The sequence below is a fragment of the Alosa alosa genome, chromosome 11 (genome assembly GCF_017589495.1).
Source record: "Alosa alosa isolate M-15738 ecotype Scorff River chromosome 11, AALO_Geno_1.1, whole genome shotgun sequence".
Classification (NCBI taxonomy): domain Eukaryota; kingdom Metazoa; phylum Chordata; class Actinopteri; order Clupeiformes; family Clupeidae; genus Alosa; species Alosa alosa.
The window spans coordinates 16,097,847-16,120,662 of NC_063199.1; the positions used below are offsets into that span (position 1 = coordinate 16,097,847).

Sequence of the window (22,816 nt, forward strand, 5' to 3'; positions counted from 1 at the left end):
GATACAGGGCAGCTTCATGTGTTTAAAAACTATACGTGTAAGGCAGTTGAATGCAAAGATGCTATTACCTTCCTCCACGGACACGTTCCCGAAGAATATATACTCGCCATGGCCTCGAGTGAGCACCATTCCAAAACTGGAAGGACAATGACAATTTTATGAATTTTAATTAAAATATTCAAATGACATAAAACAGTCGTCATGACAGCACCAGGAAAGTGCTACATTTCCATGGAGCGTTTGGTCACAGATGTGTTAAAACAGGGTCCCATAGTACCTGAATGGAGTATCATCAATGACTGTGTAGAAATAATCATTTTTCAGGAACAAGGGCCGTTTCTATGGAAAGACAAATGAATCAGGATAAATAGAGCTACTCAGCAGGTGTTTTAGCTCACATTGCAACAGATCTTCTGATACAGTATACTAGATCCATATGAATGGTTTAAAACATAGGTTCTCAAAGTGCGGCCCAGGGGAACATTTGTGAAACTGTTAAACTGTACAACTGTACTGTGTGATTTGAAAAGAATGAATCTCCGTTTAGCAGTTTTTCGTGGCCGTCAGGTTTTCCTGTGGTGCTTTGGTAGCTGGAATTGGCCCTGAATAAGGCCTATGCTGATAAGAATCAAAGCACACTGAGAGTTTGTACTTGAAATGGACTGCAACTAGAACTGTTATATCCCAAATTTGTCTGTTGAGGGTAGAGAACCGCAGGGATTGTGTGTGCATTGCATTTTAGCCAGGTTTAGCCTCAGTTATGAATTAAATCTGTTTAATGCAATAAATATAAACTGTAGAGATGCAACCTGCTCATTAAAATGATACAAATGGGATTTTTTTTCCAGGTTTTTCTTTTTTTTTCTCCCCCCACCCCTTTGGCGGCCCTCAGTTCAATGTTGGGTTCCTGAATTGGCCCTCAGCAATCAAAACTTTGAGAACCCCTGGTTTAAAAGGAAATGGCTTTTTAGAACACTCAGAGTAGGGTTGACTTACTCCTTTGTCCACAGACGCTCGCACATCTAATGTCAGAGTACCGGTCTCTCCTTTCACCATGGAGGTTCTCAGCTGTGCAGGTAACACACACAACAAAACCATTGTCAAGTGTGAGAGGATATTTATACAGTTTGAGTGCGTGTGTGTCTCCCTGCTCCTGAATGTGTCTGTATGTGTGAGTATGTCTGAGTTCATGTAAATGGGTGTGTGTGTGTGTGTGCGCGCGTGAATCACTCTCTGGGATTGTGTGTGTCTCTGTGTGAACTGTGTGTGTGTTGTGTGTGACTGTATGTGTGTGTGACTGTGTGCGCGCGAATCACTCTCTGGGATTGTGTGTGTGTGTGTGTGTGTGTGTTGTGTGTGACTGTATGTGTGTGTGACTGTGTGCGCGCGAATCACTCTCTAGGATTGTGTGTGTGTGTGTGTGTGTGTGTGTGTGTGTGTGTGTGTGTGTGTGTGTGTGTGTGTGTGTATTAGTATAGTATATATACTCTTTTGATCCCGTGAGGGAAATTTGGTCTCTGCATTTATCCTAATCCGTGAATTACTGTAGTGAAACACACTCAGCACACAGTGAGGTGAAGCACACACTAATCCCGGGTTTAGGTGCTGCCTGCTCAACAGCGGCAGGTCACCTTGCTCAAGGGCACTTCAGCCGTTCCTACTAGTCGGGGTTAGAACCAGTAACCCTCCGGTTACAAGTCCGAAGCGCTAACCAGTAAGCCACAGCTGCCCCTGTGTGTGTGTGTGTGTGTGTGTGTGTGTGTGTGTGTGTGTGTGTGTGTGTGTGTGTGTGTGTGTGTGTGTGTGTGTGTGTGTGTGTGTGTGTGTGTGTGTGTGTGTGTGTGTGTGTGTGTGTGTGTGTGTGTGTGTGTGTGTGTGTTGGGTCTTACATTCTCCTCCGTGTCCTCCCACTCAGCCTCAGACAGGTCTACACTGTTGTAGTTGGGCTTGGGCTTCAGCCTCTTCTTCTCATCTTTGTACTGTGGGGCAGAGGGTTTACCACAGAAACACACTCATGCAGGCAGAACAGAAAGCAACAGTTTTCAGAGCAACATTGAATCCTGCCATTAAGTCAGCACGTACACAGAACACATTGTGTTAACAACTTATAAAATACATATACATGAAGCTAAAGGGGTATGCTCACCAAAGGCCGTAGGTCTGGGTGTGCCAAGATGTAGCCATTGTTGGTGATGAGGAAGGCATAGCCATGAGCTCCCAGCTACAGCAGCAGCAAGGACAACATACAAATAGGAAGCTAATGCAACACGACAACCATAATCATTTTATATTTTATTTTAACCATATTTTACATTACTACACATTGAACACCCCTTTAGTCTACTATATATAGAGTATTGGAGTCCACAAAATGCACAAACTGTAACACGGATGGTTTAACAAAGCTGACCTTGTATCGGGGTGCCAACTTCATCACTTCTACTAGAGGAACATCAGTCCCCACCACACCCAGAAGAATACCATGGGAAAGCTGGTGAAAAAACAGACCCATAATGAGGATGCAATAAAACTCCCACCAGGGGTCCAGTATCAAACCCATCAACATAACAGCTATACTGACCGTCTCCTTCTTCTTGCTGAACACTGGCATGGCCACAGATGTCATTAACAGCAAACTGTGAGCCATGGTGTTGAATAGCTAAGAGAGAGACATTTAGTTAGCATCAATATTATCCAGACACTGTGAAACAAACTGCTAAACAAAATTACCTCAACTAAAAGGTCAGTCTAATTAGAGACTGGAGTGGTGAGAGCTGTGATCCTCTACAACAGGGCCTCTATGGAGAGCTACTGTTTTTACAGGAATCTGACACTAGAGGGCACTACACAACTACAACTCTATCAGTCTGCACCTGCAGGGCTGTCGGATACCCCACAATATTATTACATGACGCTACATCACTATTGGAGCCTGAATAAGCTTTACCTCCTTTGTGTTAGGGAGCTGTAAATATGAGAAATGGACACAGGACAAAGCACAGATGTGAGAGATGAAATGTTCACAAGGAAATACAGAATGTGGAAATGAGTCGGAGACTGAGGCTGTGTGGCAAGTTTCTTAGGAAAACAATAATAACACTTAGGTAAACAATAATAACAGGTGAGTCTGCTTACCACAGTGTCCATGTACGCCTCTGTCCAGATGATGTCATGGTCATGGTCTATGACCATAGGTCGACTCAACACATGTAAGTATTCCATAACATTCTCTTGCACATCTGCCAGTGTGTTGATATGGGTGTAGTAACCTGCAATATAAAAATGCAAAAAAATAAATAGAAACATGTCAAAATCTTACTGTACAAGAGATCTTTTCTATTGTGTAAACAATAAAATCAATAACTCATCGTCAGATATCACTTCACCTTTGTTGTTGCAAGCAATCCATTTGACATTGTTAGAAAAAGTCATATCACGTCCAATAAGGTAAGTAAAGACTCGGACCTGGAATGAAAAAAGCTGAATGTCAAAGTTCTGCTGCTGTTGGAAAACAAGTCCCATGTTGTTAAATTGACATGTGAGTGTGTTCAAAGTAAATCTGTGAATTGGAATGAATCTGTACTAGAGGTTGAGACAAAACCCAAAAGACATTGATAGAGGGCTTGTCACAGAAGCTCAGGCTCAAGAGAGGGTAGTGAAGGCAGTCCTACAGAATAGGGTATATTTGTTCCACTGTGAGCTAGGCTGACTGATCACAAAAGAAGGTCAAACTCCAATAAACAAACATTATTTTCCTGGCCACATGACCTCCCTCAGTGCGCGGCTTCCCTAGAAATCATACAGGACTACGCACCCAGCCACCATCAAAATGAAATAGGACTACGCACCCAGAATCATATAGGACTACGCACCCAGCCATCATCAAAATGAAATAGGACTACGCACCCAGAATCATATAGGACTACGCACCTAGCCACCATCAAAATGAAATAGGACTACGCACCCAGAATCATACAGGACTACGCACCCAGCCAACATCAAAAGGAAGAGTGCAGTGTTAACGACTGCTAATGTCAACCATTCACTCACTATATATTTGATTCGAAGCCAGACATTGTAATAAAAATATGTGCTTTCACTCTTTAGAAACCTATAAGCCTTTTATTCTCTGTACGTGCACATTCTAGATATGAACTGAACATAAAAGATGTGGCATTTGCAGGAGATCAACATAAGACTTAAATCTTTTTAAGCTGCCAGGCGTCTCCAGTGGATAAAATGCCATCCTTCAAATAAGAGCCTTATGGGTGGGCTAAATAGTCTGGAAAAACTGTCCACCATCCTTCACTTGAAACAAAATCCTCTCACCCACTACATTGAAAAGGCACAGTTGGGTTGGGTTAGAAGTTAGTTTAATCAGTAAATAATAACTGTGTATGACCTTGCCTTTATTAAAGCAACACCAAAGAACTTTCCCTCTGTCGCACGCACGCTGTTTGTTTATCCAGTGGCTTTGCAAATAACAATGTCCACAGACGAGGTAGAATATGTTGCATGATTTATGAAAGTACAATGTATTGCGACATCAAATGCAAGTCAAATTTGTAGTTTCTTATGTCTCATTTCATCAAACTACAGATCCGCTACCCGATCTGGCAAACTTACCTAGTGCGGTTATAGCCGATAGAGGGCTGCGAAGCGAATACAGAAGTGCCGTTCACCCTGTTACAAGTTGATGAACCACTGAAACGATTTTGGAAACATTATTTTAAGGTACAAAAAACTCTTTGGTGTTGCTTTAAGATACAAATTGATTCATATGACATTGTGGAACTGCCAGATTCCAACACTGTAAGCCTACAGATTCTTTAGGTGTGAGCTACTGGGGCTCTAGTCCATCTGTCATAGTACATGTTGGTGGATGTATGCTTCGTATTACTCTCACTCACAGACATATTCATACAGTCAAGCTAATACACAAAGGGGCCGAATTAGATTCCCTACATTACATTACATTTGGCTGACGCTTTTTTAGCCAAAGCGACTAACAACATGGTAAACAGTTTAAGTTTTAGAGCAATTCTCAACAATTTTAGGACAATTTAAAAAACATTAGAGTAGGCCTACAGTAAGAATAAGTGCATCAGTGAGTGCTGTTTTTAACAGTTACGTGTCAGTTTAAGACGGCTGGTGAGTGCTAGGATCAGCAAGACTTGTTGTAAGTGTTGCTATGAGAGGAGATGTTCTCTAAAGAGCTGGGTCTTCAGGAGTTTTTTGAAAATGGAGAGGGATGTCCCTGCCCTTGTAAGAACTGGCAGTGTGTTCCACCAATGAGGAACAGCAGATGAGAAAAGTTTGGATTGGCCTGAGCGTACCGGTGGTAGAGCTAGACGTCGTTTGTCTGAGGAGCGCAGCGGTCTGGAGGTAGCGTATGTCTGTATGAGGGCATTCAAGTAGGTGGGAGCAGAACCGGAGACTACTTTGTAGGCAAGCGTTAGAGCCTTGAATTTGATGTGGGCCGCCATAGGTAGCCAGTGTAGCTGGATGAGCAGCGGGGTAACATGTGCCCTTTTGGGTTGGTTGTAGACCAGGCGCACCGCGTTCTGGATCATCTGAAGTGGTTTCACTGCGCAGGCTGGGAGACCTGTCAGGAGGGCGTTGCAGTAGTCGAGTCGTGAGATGACTATTGCCTGAACCAGAAGTTGGGTAGCATCTTGAGTCAAGTAAGTCCTGATTTTCCGTATGTTGTAGAGTGTGAAACGGCATGACCGGGCGACTGAGGCAACATGATCTGAGAAGTTTAGTTGGTTGTCGAGAACAACTCCTAGATTTCTTGCAGTCCTGGTAGGTGAAACAGACAGGGAGTCAAATTTGATGTTGATGTCGTGGTGTATGGTAGGTTTAGCTGGGAGGACCAGCAGTTCAGTCTTTGAGAGGTTCAGCTGGAGGTGGTGTGCCTTCATCCATGTAGTTATGTCTGAGAGGCAATCCGAGATCCGTGCTGAAACCAAGGGGTCATCAGGTGGAAAGGACAGATAGAGCTGTGTGTCGTCTGCATAGCAGTGGTATGAGAAGCCATGTGAACGGATAATCTGTCCCAAGGAGGTGGTGTAGATAGCAAAGAGAAGGGGGCCCAGCACTGAGCCCTGGGGGACCCCTGTGGTGAGATGGTGAGGTGCAGATAGCTGACCAAGCCATGATAACGTTAAACGAAAGCGTCCTGTGAGGTGGGATTCAAACCAGGAGAGAGCAGAACCGGAGACTCCCATGTTAGCGAGTATAGAGAGAAGGATGCAGTGATTAACCGTGTCAAAGGCAGCCGATAAGTCAAGCAGAATGAGTACTGATGACCGAGCGGTCACCCTGGCTTCTTTTAAGGCTTCTGTTAGACAGCAGAGCCGTTTCGGTAGAGTGGCCGCTTTTGAACCCAGACTGATTTGGATCCAGAAGGTTGTTCTGTGTAAGGAAGTCAGAGACCTGTTTGGAGACTGCTCGTTCAATGCCTTTGGATAGGAAAGGCAGGAGTGAGACAGGGCGGTAGTTCACGACTTGAGCAGGGTTGAGAGAAGCTTTCTTAAGTAACGGTGTTACCCGGGCCATTTTGAACGCTGTTGGAAATGTGCCGGAGGTTAGCGAGGCATTGATCACATGTGAGATAGCTGGTACGATGGTCGGGCTGATGGACTGAAGCAGGCTCGTAGGTATAGGGTCCAGCGAGCATGTGGTAGGACGGCTGCATGTCAGGAGTCTAGATACTTCATTCTCGGAGAGAGGCGTGAATGCTGAAAAAGATGTTCCAGCAGTCCCTAGAGGTTGTAGGAGAGCGGTCTCTGAGTCAGATGCGTTGAGTGGGCATGTAGAGAATTGACTGCTGATTGCCGCCACTTTGTTTGTAAAAAATGAGGCGAGGGTATCTGCAGTAAGGCTGGATGGAGGAGGAGGCAGCTGAGGGTTAAGTAGCGATTTGAAGGTTGAGAAAAGTTTTCGAGTGTCTGTAGCGCTGTTTATTTTGTCATTGTAGAAAGCCGTCTTAGCAGCAGTGATGCTGGCTGAGAAGGAGGTCAGGAGTGTCTGGTAGTTTTTGAGGTCATCAGTTACTTTGGATTTGTGCCATTTCCTCTCCGCAGCTCTGAGTTTGGTGCGCTGCGATCGGAGGATATCATTTAGTTTACTTATCTATCTATCTAAATCAGCAGAAACCTAATATGACTTCCTCAAATTACAATCTAATTCCATTCCTCCAAGAAGGTTATGTTTTCTGTGCAGTTTGTCTGTCTGTCCGTCAGTTTATTTGCAAGTATGATTACACAAAAATGAAATCATGAAAATTGCTGGAAAAGTGTAGCCTATCCCCCAAAAAAGAACCAATTCAAAGAGGATCTTCACATTAAGTTTCACATTATAGTTTGGCTGACGTTATAAGATACACCATGTGGCCTAGGCTGAGGTCTGCACTCTCTAAGCGCCCCTTCAGTTTCAAGTAATGAAAAGCAGTCTAATGCAATTTAAAATGTCAGGTGTAATTACAGCAATTATTGCATTAGGAAGTGCTTGTTTTCAATACATTTGTTTCAATACATTAGTATAAGGCTGCAGATCTTTAACCCTGGGTAGAAAGCTTGGTTTTCTTAATCTATTGTTATTGACATTTAATCAGTATGTATTTACAGTATCAGTGTGTATTAGCCATAGGCCATGATTGGTTTAGCTTTACCTTCTTTTCTGGCCAATTGAACTCCTCGAACACCTCCTGGAAGTCCTCCATGGCCCCATCTGTGATCAGCATGATGGCCTGGTTACAGAGGCTGCCCTTGCCATTGGCTGAGGCCTGAGAAGACGAAGGATCGCACTGGGAATCATAGTTTTGTTGGCAGCAGAATCTCTCTCTCTGGGATTGTGTGTGTCTCTGTGTGAACTGTGTGTATGTGTGTGTGTGTGTGTGTGTGTGTGTGTGTGTGTGTGTGTGTGTGTGTGTGTGTGTGTGTGTGTGTGTGTGTGTAGGTGTGTGTGTGTGTGTGTGTAGGTGCGTGTGTGTGTGTAGGTGCGTGTTTGTGTACGTACAGTATGTATACGTGTGTGTATATGAGTATGTGTGTGTGTGTGTGTGTGTGTGTGTGTGTGTGTGTGTGTGTGTGTGTGTGTGTGTATAGTACGTGTGTACATGTGTGTAGATGTGTGTGTGTGTTTGTGTGTTTGTGTATGTGTGTACCTATGTGTACGTGTGTGTATATGAGTGTGTGTATATGAGTATGTGTGAGTGTGTGTGTGTGTACGTATGTGTACGTGGTGTGTGTGTATGCGTATGTGTGTGTTTGTGTGTGTGTGTACGTGTGTGTTTGTGTGTGTGTGTGTATGTGTGTGTGTTGGTGAAGATGGCACTGACCTCATTGAGGACTTTGAATGACTCCTTCATGGCCTTCTTTACTTTTCCCTCACCCTTCACGTGCAGCTCATTCACAAGCAGTTTGAAATGCTGTCAAAAGAATGGAGGATAACGGGCGGGATTAGACAATCTGGCCGCAATCTCGGATCCTACTTGATTTGATCCGTCTGATTACTATCTGCCTTCAGTGAGCAGTCAGTAAACATGGCCAATCCTGTCCAAATCAGATTGTGATTGAACTGATCTCAGTGTCACAGTTTCTACATCAAGCACAGAAATCCATGACGTTGGTGTGGAATCACCTTTATCTATCTAAAAAATAACTCACAAAGTACATCATATCGCCAGTCAGGCAACCTGCTGATACGACGTGAATCATTTGAACCGATAATGTACACAACATTGCTGAATTATATTATGTACTGTACCCTCCTGAATTATTGGCACATCTGCTAAAGTTGACTAAAAACCAGTATAAAAAGTAATCTGTTGGTGATATATTGTAATCTCAACCTTGAAGGGAACGAGAACAAGGAAAATCTCATAAAGAAATAAATATTTTAACAAAAACACGTCGCTCACAATTATTGGCATTCCTGCTTGTAATACCTTCTTAAGCCTCCCTTTGCCAATAAAACAGCTTGTAATATTCTCCTATGACACCCCATAAAGTTGAAGAAGCAAGGGATTTAAGACCATTCGTCTTTACAAAATCTCCCCGGATCGTCCAGATTCCTACTGTACTGTAAATCCGCACTTGTGCATTCTCCTCTTCGACTCAACCCACTGTTTTTCTATGGAGTTTAGATCAGGGGACTGAGATGGCAATGGCCGAATATTGATTTTGAGTTCAGTAAACCATATTTGTTTTGATCTTTGGACGTATGTTTTGGGTCATTGACCTGATGAATGATCCAATCATGACCACCTTTTAGTGTCTTGGCAGAGATTGAAAATGTTTTCTTGGTGTTCATGATCCCGTGCACAGCCCCACATAGCACAGCACTTCCACCATAATTCTCATTAGGCATGGGGTTATTTTCAGTATAGTCATTCTTACGTCAAACACACCTAGTGTGTTTCTAGCCAAAGAGTGCAATTTTCATTTCATCTGACAATTAGACCACACTTCCAGACAAAGTCACTGTACCATTCAGTAACTCCTGCCATTTACATTGGTAATTAAATGACTGGACAGGCTTTTACCTGGCATGCCCTCTAAATAATCTATTAGCACCAAGGTCACTTTTCAAGATTTTCTGGGGGACCAAAGATGATACTTTTTTCTGTAACTTTTTTTTGCCTATCTTACCATCCTCCATACTGTGCGTGGGGGCAAGATAACCATGGGTCTTTGTCCAAGCATGTCTGTCACATTTCCAGTGGATTAGAACCTTTCAATCATTGTTTTAACTGTAAATATAGGCATTTTCAACAAAGTATCTAGTTTTTATGGGAATTCCCTGACTTACAAATGTCAACACACTTTCTTTTTATTTAAATTTAGTGTATTCTCTTGTCTTTCCAATGCTGAAAAATGACTAATGGATATACGTGGCCTCTGTGTCATAGCTTAGTGAAAAAGAAAGTCATGAACTACTTCTGAAAGTTCACAGACACTCTGATTAACTTAAATAAGTTGAAATTAGATAGGAAAACGCTTCTGTTAGGTTTTGTGTATAAGATGTTTCTAGGGGAGCAACGTGTTTTCGATTTTCCTTTTTCTCAGAATAAATTCACTTTCCTTCAAGGGTGGATTTTACTTGTTTACTCGTTTTCATTGTGAGAGTACAATAAATTACCAAAAGATTATTTTTTATACCTGTTTTTAGTCAACTTTACCGAAAGTGCCAATAATTTTGGAGGGTACTGTAAGGTATTGATATTTATCACCCAGAGAGAAGAAATACTCTTCTGTTTGGCTGGTGGGGTGGCTATAACTGTTTACACACGTTTTCAAAACTCTGTGTCTATTTTTCAAAACTCCACACACAAAACCAACAATTGCTCACACAAAATGCAAAATGCCTCAAATCTCCAGCAAAATGACACACAACATTCAAAATGTCATAAACACATCTTTAAATCAAACATTCGCCTCACATTACAAACACTTTTTTCATAATATGACATTTTGGATACATCATGTACACACCGTTGCTCAAAACCTAACGCTCTTCTGTCTTTCATAGGCTTTATGTATTTCCATACAAGAATGAAAGTTACGGTATCTACAGAGAGAAGTTGAAATACACAGTAAAAATGCAAGCAATATTGAAACCAAAAAATAGTGATTTTTTCCAAATAATTTGCTGTTGTGAATGCAGTATTTTACAGCCAACAAGAACAAAGCAAAGCAAAATAGACCACCAGACGAGGCAATGACCACCAGATGTACATGGAGTTCTGAAAAAGCTGATTTTGCCTATGGAAATGACTGACTACTATCAAATTACTTTGCTTTTTCCAAAGAAAAGTGTGTGTATGTGTTTATGTGTGTGTGTGTGTGTGTGTGTGTTGTCTGTGTCTGTATGTGTGTGTGTGTGTGGGGGGGGGGGGGGTTGTGTATGTATTCATAGGTCTATAGAAAAATTACACAAAAACACAAAAAAGACACAAAAATACAGTAAAAAAGACAAGTTTTTACTGTACATAAAGTTGTCTTTTTGTAGAACATTCCTTTCAAAGTATCTGCATTGGTTCTGAAATCCTCTAGGGCCAGATTGAAAGGGTCCATACATATAGAGTATCTATTTATAGGCCTATACTAAGGCAATGACTGGATGGTGTTCCGTAAAGTAATGAGTGTTTACACATGTGAAGAGAGAGAGTGAAGCACTGGTGATTTAGTGTAGCATTTTGATGGGTTGTGTTTGAAAAATGAAATCAAGTTACTTCCTGTTCGATTTTTGTGTGTTAAATAGAAAATTGTGTGTGGTGTTTTGCAAAATGTGTTTTAGTCAATTGAAAACTGAGTCAAACACTGAGAATTAGTGTATGGTTTTGCAGATTTGATGTGGGGTTATGATGTTTGGAAGACATGATTAGAAAATTATGTGACAAGCAAAGATTTAGTGTGTAGGCATTTGAAAAAAACTGTAATTCTGAATAACACGTATGAAGTAGATCTGGTAAAAAAAAAGTTTAATCACCGTTCCATGTCAATGCTTATAAATGGTTACTATAACAACCATAGTAGGACGACGGCTGAGCCTGGAAGTAGACTTTGCAAACAATGGAAGCAACTGGAAACAAGCTAACTGTCCATGTTATGGCTGTTAGGGCCAGAGAAAATTGTACAACAAACTGAACAAGTTGGCTTCTTTTTAAACGGAACAGCTTGTTTCCTTTGTGTGCTATAAAGGCATGACTATTGCCACTTGTGAAGATGCTGACTACATCTTCCCTGTTTTAGGACACTGTTTTAATTGAATGCGCTTTTGCACATGGCCTGTCGGACTATTAACTGCTAATTGTCTGCAGGTGGGGTAATGGGTTAATTGGGCGACACCCACTCTGGTGCCTTACAAAACGTCCAGGATTTTGGTGTGTGGAGGCAGACCGATGTAGATGTGCAAGTTGTATGTGTAACAGCCATTTTAAAACAGTTTGTTAAATTAAAAAAGACTGTTTTCTACAAACACAGCTGGACAGTGTTTAATCTTTTAAAAATGCAAGATGAAGGTCCATATTTTTCACACCACTATAGGCAACCGGGTGAAATTTTCACCTCTAAAAATGATGAAACAAGAAGGTATAGCCTAAATCAGAGAAAGGACGCAGAAAACCTACTGACATAGGGCACCAACACAGAAACCCTACTGATATAGGGCACCAACACAGAAACCCTACTTATATAGGGCACCAACACAGAAACCCTACTGATATACTGTAGGCCACCATAGGGCACCAACACAGAAACCCTACTGATATAGGCCACCAATGGCTCACTGTGGTTCTTTGGCTCTTGGAAGAAAAGTATGATTTGTACTGAATTCAAGAGGCACTTCTGGGAGATGAAGTCAGACTCTTGGTGCCCTGAAATCTCTGGAGGTCTCCTTAGAGGATCTGTGATGACCAGATGCTCCTGAGCTTAAGGTCAGGATATCATTACCAGCTCTGCCTGAGGATAAATCCATCAGCTCCACCATGGAGACTGAACTAAGCCTCATTCACAAGCCTGAGCGGTCAGTGGCACACTGACCTACGCAAGGGTTCACAGGCATGGCGACCACAGACACTTCAACTCGCGCACACCACCTGATGCATCTTGGGATACTGACCATATGTACACGCCACGCAGGGTCCTTTCACACACTCACGTATACAACATTTGTGGGCATTTTTCCTATTGGTGCATATATGCATGGGTGATTACACCCATCCTTCCTATTGGTACATATATGCGTAGGTGATTCCACACATCCTTCGTATTGGTGCATATATGCGTAGGTGATTCCACCCATCCTTCCTATTGGTGCATATATGCGTGGGTGATTACACCCATCCTTCCTATTGGTACATATATGCGTAGGTGATTCCACACATCCTTCGTATTGGTGCATATATGCGTAGGTGATTCCACCCATCCTTCCTATTGGTGCATATATGCGTGGGTGATTCCACCCATCCTTCCTATTGGTGCCTTCTTCAGTCACTTGTGAAGGCTGAGCCACTAATGTTCACTACAATGTACGAAGCTTCAACATCAGACTCCAGGAGAGGATAAGTGCTACACTGCTACATGCAGCATCTGTATGTAACAACTGTGTGTATGTCACATTGGGAGTTCCCAGCGAGGGGTGAGGATGGAAAGTGCTCCAGGCAGCAGGGCTGCACCTTTTAGAGTGCAGGAGCCCTGCTGCGGTGTTTGGTCTCACTGGCTTAGGGTCCCTCGGCTTAAATGAAGCAGATAATCGACTTACCTCGCGATTGTCCAAGTCGGCCTGCACCAGTGTGCCTCTGAAACAGGGCTCCACGTACCGAACGTAGTCAGTGTACTGCAGAGAGAAACAGTTACCACCATTAGAGTCAAAGTTAATGGCCAATAACATGTATAGGACCCATTGAGCATTTCTACATAACCTTGACATCCTCATAACAAAAAGCATCTAGTTTTAATGAAATGACTCGTGTACGGTTCAGATCCCTCCTGAGTAGAATCATAGTTAGACATTTTTTGTCTATTCCACACATGGCAAGACAATGGATTTGATAATTTCTTAGACCAAGTCAGGGAATATCAGGGAACTTGTTTGTAGCATGTTCAAAATGTACTTGCCATAATATCAGAAACATCTTATCAGAAATAAATGCAGTATTTTTATTTTGTGGTTTATCTCACATGCTTCCTGTGATACTCTGTCTCAGTCTGTCTCTGTTCCTGTGATACTCTGTCTTTTTTGTCTGCTCAGCATAAAGGCAATCTGCTTTTGTTACATTCACATGTAATGGCTAAATGTATTTATGTCCATGCATGTTAAGTTGTTGGTGTTGGCCCTTACAGCAATGACATTGACAAAGTCATTTTCTCCAAGTGTGTCCAGAATGGTGTTGATGGTGTGCTTGGCGATGGTCAGTTTCAGCCCTTTCATACTTCCACTGATATCAACAACAATGATGATGTCCTTTGGCGACGTGGCAGCCTGAATGTACCTACCGATGAAAGTGGCAACCAGACTCATTAAAACATGCCTTGGTTCTGATATGGACAACCAGACCCATTAAAACATGCCTTGGTTCTGAAATGGACAACCAGACTCATTAAAACATGCCTTGGTTCTGAAATGGACAACCAGAGTGACTGTGTTTACATGCACTTCCATTTCTCGGTTATGAGGTGTATCTGCACTTTCATAATATTCATGATATAATATTTACATGAACATAGAGTACATATGTATATATGTATATATTCACAGTCTGTTCTGCTAACTACAAATAGCGTCTCTTTGATTTATACCAATTCAGATTTAAAACACACATATGGAGATAAATCATTGCTTTACTATATTATTTGAAATATTACTGCAAGCACATGGCTACTTGATTAGACTATTACTTAAAGGTACAAACACCTACATATGGTGCCCATGTGGATCCTACTGACCTGGCTATTTAGCAGCTAACCACTTAAGGATGAGATTAAAGTCTTTCTGCAGGATCATGACAACACTGTACTGCTATACCTATAACTAGGCAATTGGGTGCTACCCGTGTACATAGTCTGCCAGACTATCCTTAGCCAAATGTAAACTTGCTGTGGACAGCTTATCTACATGGCACCTGCCCTGCCAGTATCAGACTATGTTCTCTTTCCACACTCCTGGTGACCTCAGGTCACACAGAGGCTTCATAATGAACAAGCAGTGATTTTAGTCTCACCAGTTCCTGTTCCTGCAGTCAAAAGACACCACACCGTTGGGATCAGGGGTCCATTGGATGCCTTCAGAGGAAATACAATGGTTGACTAAGTCATATTCACATTTAACACAAAACATGACTCAGACGCAAAAAAGTTTGATTGTACAGGTCCACTCCAGTCCGAAAATCCCCTCTAGTTCTGTGGATGAATGCCTGGATATTCGAGCAGAGTCATCACTGCACCTGGATAGAGTCTGAAGAATCCTGTGGAACTCCCGAAGTATTGCCATGTGAGCGTGGGGTCTTTTTGGAAATTGCTAACGAAGACATCGTTTAGGGCCTCTGACATGTACACACCATTAAGGATATTAGGTTCTGTGGGGCGACACACAAGAAAAGGCAGAACTAGCATCAGAACCCTGGTCTATGACTATGCTAGCCATGACATTCAAGTTACACTTGGCAATCCTTGATTATCATACTATATTTCTCAAGAAGACAACAAGACAACAATCTTTTTAAATTTAATGTCACAACTTTGACAAACTATGTCACAGGAACCGTATTCTATCTATGTCTATGAACCACTTGGCCATGAAGATGGTGATATGATTTGAGATAACTTGATGTGCATGGCTTATGTTTAAGTTAATTAATAACTTGGTGTAAGATACATAAAACAAAGTGTAGGTTATCATAATCACACCTTTATTGTAGACATTTGTGGGCACTTGGATGTCGCTCTGTAAAGTGTTCACAGGTAGTTTGTTGAAATGCTCATTTTCCTCCACTATAAACTCGCCACCTAGTTCGATGGGGTTTCCCTCATCGTCCATTGTGTTAATAAGCATTGCATTGTAGTAATCAAACTGTAGGTAAAGGAAGTCACAATTATTGTTCAAAACCAATGAACGAATGCATCGTATAAGTACTTTATTCACATTACCATCAAGAGAAACATTTTGTAATGAAAATACACAAAATACAGACCTGTAATGTTGCATTGTAATCATGGTAGTAATCAGCATCTTCTGCAGTATCTGCAAGCCTCTGTGGACACATCATTTAATGTTCTAGTTAGTACACATGTAGAATATTAAGTGTGCTAGTTAGTACACATGTTGAAAATGAAGTGTGCTAGTTAGTATGTATATTGGCTATTACAGCACAACACCCCTGTTATCTCAGATTCCACTTAGTATAAAAAAAAAAGTTCTGTGGCAAAAAGTGATTTCAATTCCAGCATTCTAGTTAATATCTGTCATAAAAGGTTCAAAAAGTATCTTTTCCCCACTGAACATTCTGATGAATCAGCTTTGACACAATAATTAAATGGAATGTCACTCTATGAACCACACAACAGTAACTACATGTACTATTGAGAATACATCCAAAGCCATACACATGAAATAATGAGAGAAAAGTTACTGGGAAACTTACCTTGACAGATTTCATTTTACTGCCCAACATCCTTTCAATCTCATCAGAGAACTCCTTCACAAGTTCCCTTCCATCCACATCTTCAATTTTGACTATGGGCTCCACATCTTTAAGTTTCTGTGGTGGAAAATGATGTCAGGTACTTTTCCCCTTGGTTTTCTGAGCACATTTATGATTCATATGATTCACACTGATACGATCACACAAATCCTTAATATAATCCACAGCACATTCCTGTCTGGCATTGGTGAAGGTCGCCTAACAATTTTCAAGCAAGCACATGGCAGTGCTGTATCATTTTGAAATGAAAGGAAAAAAGATTGACAGTGTGAGGATGCAAACAATTCAGTGATATTAAAGACATATGGAGGATGTTGTTTTCATTACATAATAATAATAATAGTAATTAACTAAAGAGCAATTTATCTAACTACACCTACATTCAGTGACAGTAAACCAGAGTGCCTCGAGATTATCCATTCAAAAAGCTTAATCCACAAAACCTGTGTTAGCATTAGGTAAAGATCGCTAAATTCTTAACCACAGCTTTGGTCTAATCCTGTTAGGGTAAGGTGTCCACTTCATGTTGTTCCCAACCAAGAAGATAATACTTTTACTTTGGGAAATCATACCAATACCTTCAAAATAAGGAGAGTGTGTTGCCACTGGATAAAGACAACAATTTCTATTCAGTGTAGTTAAATGTTTAAAGATGCAATCTAAAATGTACATGTTTGTATTCTCCCTTACACTATCACATAATCAAACTCACTCTCCCTCTAACCTCACAGGTGCCACAACAGATTCTCATAAATATTTAGGGCAACATGTACTTCATTCTGTGTCCAGAACACCAGAACATCTAAATCCCTGTTTTGTAACAAATCACAAACATCCCTCAGTGTGTCTGATGGGGATGGAGGGGGTGGGGGATAGGGGGGAGAAGGGGGGAGCTGAACATGAAGCCTTTTCAATATATTTAGGAGAGGGGTCGGGCATCTGGTTTCATCCTGTTTCAATAACAGCTGGTGGATGATGGAATTTTGCTCAGTGCACTTGTTCATACCGTAAGGCTAAAGCTATTTACCTTTTGCAAGAGAGGTGCTCCAGAGTATTTGGCTGCAAGGGCAGTTACTTGATCAGCAAAGATATTGGCCCACACCTGAACCCTGAAGAAAAAAAAAGAAAGAAAAAAATGAACAAGGAGTTTAACAAAATGTGCTTGTGTGATGTATAATAATAATAATAATAACAATAATTAAATTTTATATAATTTATATTGCGCCTTTCAAGGTACTGAAGGTTGCTTAACAAAAAAGATGAGGTGGGGGAGTATGGGTGCCATTTAAGTGACACCTGTGGTCCTCCATAGGGGAGGGAGGTTAGGTGAATAGGACTTGTACTTTGGGCACATGTACTTTGTGCCATGTACCATGTACTTTGATGTGCTTTTTGCCCAGAGAGGGGCACTACGTGGAGTGGCAGGTTATTCCATAGAGTGGGGGCAGCAAAACAAAAGGCTCTGTCCCCAATGGTTCCACAGTCTACCGCAGGTGGTGGCAAGCTGATCCTTGTCAGAGGAGCACATAGACCATGATTGGATGTAGGGGTGGAGGAGATCAGTAAGATACTGGGGTGCAAGTGCATTGAGCGATTTATAGGTGAGGAGGAGGATTTTAAAGATGATGCATGTGATGTTCACCTTAAACTGGCATCATTTAACTGTGTCAATCAATCAGTCAATCACATCTTCCTTTGCAAAATTGAAATACAAAAGTGCTGAACAAAACATCAATACAGCACATGGTAGAAATAAAGCAACCAGTAAGACACAGCAGAGTGATTCTCATGAAAACAGTAAGCCTTTCAAATAAATAATTAAAGAGAAAGGTAAAATCGTGATATATTATCGATAAAAATTGTAACATGGATAAATATACAGTACAAAATTCTAAAATAGATACACGGAAATGAAAGATCAGGGGAAGGCTAGGCTGAAACATTTTAAAAGTCTTAAAATGTATTTTAAAAGTATTTGCTGATTGTGCCGTGCTCAGCTCCTGTGGCAGGCTGTTACAGCGGCCTGGGGTGTGCGTACTGAGTGCTGCTTCCCCATATTTGTTAACCTCACCTTTGGAACAACTAAAAAGCCTGAATCGGCTGATCTAAGTGGCCCTGAGGGAGCATATGGTAAAAGCAAGTATTTGGGTGCAAGACCATTGATACAATAAAATACCTTAATCTAAAAATAATAGGCCAATAGAGACTTTCAGATCAGTATGATGTGGGATCTCTTTTTGGTCTTGGTTAAAGGTGCTCTAAACGATGTTACGCGCTTTCTAAGCTAAAACATTTTTTGTCACATTCAGCAAACATCACTTCACCATCCGCTAGCTGCCTGTGCCCTGTAAAAATAAAAGCCCAGGCTCCAAAAACGGCAACAAAAACAACTTGGTCCAGCCTGGACCAAAAAAAACATAAGACAATGTTCCAGCCAATCACCGACGAGATGCGCGTTTAGGAGAGTTGCACAGGAGGAAGGGGGAGGGAGTAGTGAGCAAGCTCTCTGTTTTGTTTAAACGTCAGCAGAAGTGACGTTACCCAACACCGCTTAGAGCACCTGAAAAAGAGCAGGGATTATGGCAAATGTGCAGTCACTATTTTGTCATAGAAAAATCACATAAAATTGAGTTGTGAGTAGAGAGCAATCTGAAGTGTACTGCCACTAGTTAGTAGGATTCAAACTGTGAAGGCTATATATAGTACTATAACCCCTGCAAAAAACAAATGTCTGGACAGGATCCATCAGTTTCAAGTTCACTCTCCACTGGTAGTTGCAAGTGATACACAGTAGGCTTTAAGCGCTTTCTCAAGCTTTATGAGGGCATGTCTCTGGCCTTAAACATACTTGGTATCTAGTGTCTGTGCCCTGAAGAGCTCAGCAGGTCTTGGCAGGATTCTGGATTATGACACTATCAGGATCTCCCTAGGGATTACCGAAACCCTCAGGGAGACACAAATAGAAACTCCCAGTCATTAGACTGTAGGGATATCCTTAAAAGACATACGCCATATAGTCCTTTCTAATATTGAAAACAAAATTAATTTGGTGACAAATGTCACACCACCACCAGGAGTACCCCAAGAAGGATCTCAAACATCAAAATCACTTAACATAACCTAAAAAAACTTGTTCATTTCACATATCTCCTGTGACTTCACAGGAGGCTGAGGAAACAGAGGACCCAATGTTTTGCTCGGGACATGAGAACTGGTGCCAGTTTAATGCTCAGGCATGTTGCACTAGAATGACTGGTTTTCTGAAGAGGCTCTTCATACATCTCCAAACAAAAACAGATGAGATCCAGCCAAACACTACATGTTTACAGCCTGAACACCTACTGTAAACCATGCATTGTGAGTCCCACCATAACAGCACAGACACAGCACTCACAGCACTTTGGCACTGACAATGCATGTAGGCAAGGGGGAATAGGGCAGACCATCCAATGGATGATAAATGGATGGGTTGCCTGTTTGTTATGTACCTATGTCAAAACTGTAAAGCGTCTTTGAGTGTCTTGAAAAAAAGTATTATTATTCAAACATGCATCAAACCAAGGCAAAGATATACAACTGGTCATATCAATGTAGTATACATGTGGGTGTTCTTTGCACTTTTGAAAGCATCTGTCTGATCTGTCACACAGCACATATGATCCATCATCTAGTCTTTCATGTGAACTGTTTAGGCGGTATGCTATTTGTCTTCTATTTAATGGCTTTGTTCTTGAAGTGGACATCACACCAAAATTGTAAATTCGACAGAAATGAGTATAACAGAGTGAAGCGGGTTACGACTTCTGTGGCCTGGTTCACTTAAGAACGGCATGATTCCAGTCAGACAGCAAAGCTGTGGGCCTCCTATCCAAAATTTGCTCAGATGATAGCCTGCATGTGCATGGATTATTAGCGAACGCAGATTCCAGCCCAAATAATCTCTTGATGGTGGCTGTTTTTTTTTTTTCCTATCCTGTCTATTTTGGTGTCAGTTGGATGTTGTTCAGTTTCAAAAGGGTAGGAACTCGCAATCAGGGTCACTGTGTAATCAGGCCTTAAAATCACATCTGTGGGGAAACCAGTTTGCTAGCCTGACAACCAAAATGGAGTCGAAAGATTACTTGATAGCATGTGAATGAAACAAAACAAGGACATGTTCTTTGCATTACGCTATTAAAGAACTGTGTGGCACTATGTGAATCCAGTTAGTCTGAGATGAGCTCTTTATCCTCAAATGGCTCCATATGCTACTGAGCTCTGCTAAGCACCAAAACAAAGCATAGTATCTAGTGGTGGTAAACAAGACAGGCTATTTGGTGGAATGGTGGTGTATAGTGTTTGAAAAAGTATACACTGTACTTATATTTGAAATGTCTCTGTTCATTAGTGAATTTCCCCCACATGGTGCTATTAGGCTATTATGTCAAATCCAAATCACATGCAAACTACATAAAAAGCTAAATGGACGTAGGTTTTTTCTTTGCCGTTGTCATGGTAAATACCTAAAACAGGGCCAATGTTGGCCCATTTGCTATGTATTTGAAATCAATGATTTAATTGAGTTGAATCTATTAACAGCCCTGGTAACCTCTGGGAGAGTGGACAGAGTGGTGTTAAAGGGGTCATGTTCCATATCAAGACAGAGACATTCATATATCCACTCTTAGTTCATCACTGGCTAACTAGACATGCAGGTGTGTAAGGTTGTAGGTTAGTAGCCTACTTACGTTTCTGGTGGTATCTTCATCTGTGCATTCACCAGGAGGCAGAGCCAGCCTGAGACTATCCACACTGAAAGCCATCCCTCGACCCTTCGATGTTGCATGCTGGTCATAGCTAGCCTTAGCAAGGCTTCTCGAGGTGAAGAATGCAATAGTACATGTAAGTTTAAAAGTGCATGGTACAATATCACAACAGATTCATTAAAGAGCAGCGTTCATTAGTAGGAGTCTTTTCATGATGACAAAAACCATCATCTGTGGCCTTAAACTGCCATGGTCGGTATTCCATGACAAAAGCAACCCATCGTGCATTCTGGGCCCTGGATCCTCCTCATCCCATTGCCAGATATTCCTCAGACCACTTCCCTCATTCTGATCACCATTTCCAACCGTAGATCCACTTCTTCCACGTGCAGTAACACAAATCTGCAATGAAATCCAAAGCCACAAGTTGGCTTGACAATCAAAAAAGGCAAAAAGATATACTCCTTATTTGGAATCCACTTGGAAAGCCTTTCTGTCTACTGTGGAGAATGTTGTGGCTCTCTGGATGAGCTATGACCAGGCAGGTGCGTCGAACCACGTGTTGATAAATCTGTGTCGAGACTGACTGCCATAGAATAGCCTAGACATCCAAACTGATGGGCTTCAGTCACACAGAGCCCAATCCACTGTCACCCAATTCACTGCGTAATCCATTTGGATTACACTCTCCTCCCACTTGGACTTTGGCAGGCATCAAGATGGGAGGGGGTACACCAGGAAGGGCGATGGAGTTGAGGAGGGAGCCAGGGAGGGAGGAGATAATAAGGAGAGGCTACCCGCTGGGATTGGTTGGAATTTTGAGCTATCTAAGAGGATTATTAGTGATTTCTGGAGACGGGCATTCGTCCATCCAATCAGTGTGAGTGAAATAAAGCCCCTTCAACAGGCTGGTTTCAAATGGGACTGGGGCATCTAGTGGTACTGATAGACCTCTTTGGCATAAACACATCTAGTCAGGCCAACTGCTTTGGCACTGCAGGAAGAGGCACAGGGCTTAACATCTGGGAATAACGACTCACAGAAAGGGAGCACGCACACTAAACATCAGCTGCAAGGATGCGTTTCACATTAGCATGAAAGTAGTACAAAGATCTACACCCAGCCTGAGCTGGGGCAGCACTAACCAGGCTAACAAACACCTACAAATGACAATGCATGCAAGTCTGAGATGCCAAGTGTCCATCTGAGAGGATGCCTCAAAAATGTGATATCCTGCAATTTCACTGAAGAAAAAAAAAATCCTTTCTGTGCTATATAGTGCTATTTAGTGAGAAAAAAAGTTTGCTGGTCTAAGTTAGTGTGTCCACTAGTGTGGACTGCTAAAATACTTGAAACATCTGACATCTACTGGCCAAATAGGAGAAGTGAATTGAACTCCGAAATGTAAACACTGTTAACTAACTATTCAAGTGGTACGCTGATCCGTTTTGTCTTCTGTTTGTGTCAAATGTCCCATTTCAGCAATATTCCCTCAATTCCTGCCACTGCAAGCTCTTTATAGCCAAAGCAAAATTCTGTTATGTTTGATCTGAATGGGACAGAACAACATCAATGTTGATTTGTATGGGACAGAATAAAAACTTTCTATGTCTGATTTCTTTGACATCGCTCAAATCTAAATGACCCATAGACCCATAGAACTATCACATTATGTCCATATTATTTAATCAAACAAATTATACTAACTAAAAGTTTTCAAATGACGCATTAAACATCTTTCTCATAGAATTGACATATCCATGTATAGCCATGTGACAGGCCCTATAAAGTGCCTTGGGATGTATTATGTTATGATGCTATACAAATAAAGCTGAATTGAATTGAAGATATGCACACAGCCATC

The 22,816-nt window shown here is 41.6% G+C and overlaps 1 protein-coding gene across 5 annotated transcripts in view; it reads right to left on the minus strand.

Annotated features, from left to right (window-relative positions):
- cacna2d4b (calcium channel, voltage-dependent, alpha 2/delta subunit 4b) overlaps window positions 1-22,816 on the minus strand; it is a 44,111-nt gene that overhangs the window by 20,595 nt on the left and 700 nt on the right. For 2 of the 5 annotated variants that reach the window (XM_048257467.1, XM_048257464.1), the window contains exons 2-22: window positions 20,935-21,354; window positions 17,235-17,316; window positions 16,148-16,264; window positions 15,698-15,757; window positions 15,414-15,576; window positions 14,951-15,082; window positions 14,729-14,789; window positions 13,849-13,999; window positions 13,270-13,344; window positions 8,345-8,434; window positions 7,676-7,789; window positions 3,387-3,465; window positions 3,136-3,269; window positions 2,948-2,965; window positions 2,582-2,659; window positions 2,411-2,491; window positions 2,147-2,221; window positions 1,890-1,979; window positions 997-1,068; window positions 278-339; window positions 69-136 (exon numbers count right to left, since the gene is read on the minus strand). In XM_048257467.1, coding sequence (XP_048113424.1) covers window positions 69-136; window positions 278-339; window positions 997-1,068; window positions 1,890-1,979; window positions 2,147-2,221; window positions 2,411-2,491; window positions 2,582-2,659; window positions 2,948-2,965; window positions 3,136-3,269; window positions 3,387-3,465; window positions 7,676-7,789; window positions 8,345-8,434; window positions 13,270-13,344; window positions 13,849-13,999; window positions 14,729-14,789; window positions 14,951-15,082; window positions 15,414-15,576; window positions 15,698-15,757; window positions 16,148-16,264; window positions 17,235-17,316; window positions 20,935-21,041 — 1,909 coding nt within the window. In that variant the 5' untranslated portion in view covers window positions 21,042-21,354. Of the gene's footprint in view, window positions 1-68; window positions 137-277; window positions 340-996; window positions 1,069-1,889; window positions 1,980-2,146; window positions 2,222-2,410; window positions 2,492-2,581; window positions 2,660-2,947; window positions 2,966-3,135; window positions 3,270-3,386; window positions 3,466-7,675; window positions 7,790-8,344; window positions 8,435-13,269; window positions 13,345-13,848; window positions 14,000-14,728; window positions 14,790-14,950; window positions 15,083-15,413; window positions 15,577-15,697; window positions 15,758-16,147; window positions 16,265-17,234; window positions 17,317-20,934; window positions 21,523-22,816 lie in introns of those variants that run through there. The other 3 variants (XM_048257468.1, XM_048257466.1, XM_048257465.1) reach the window with 2 other exon arrangements.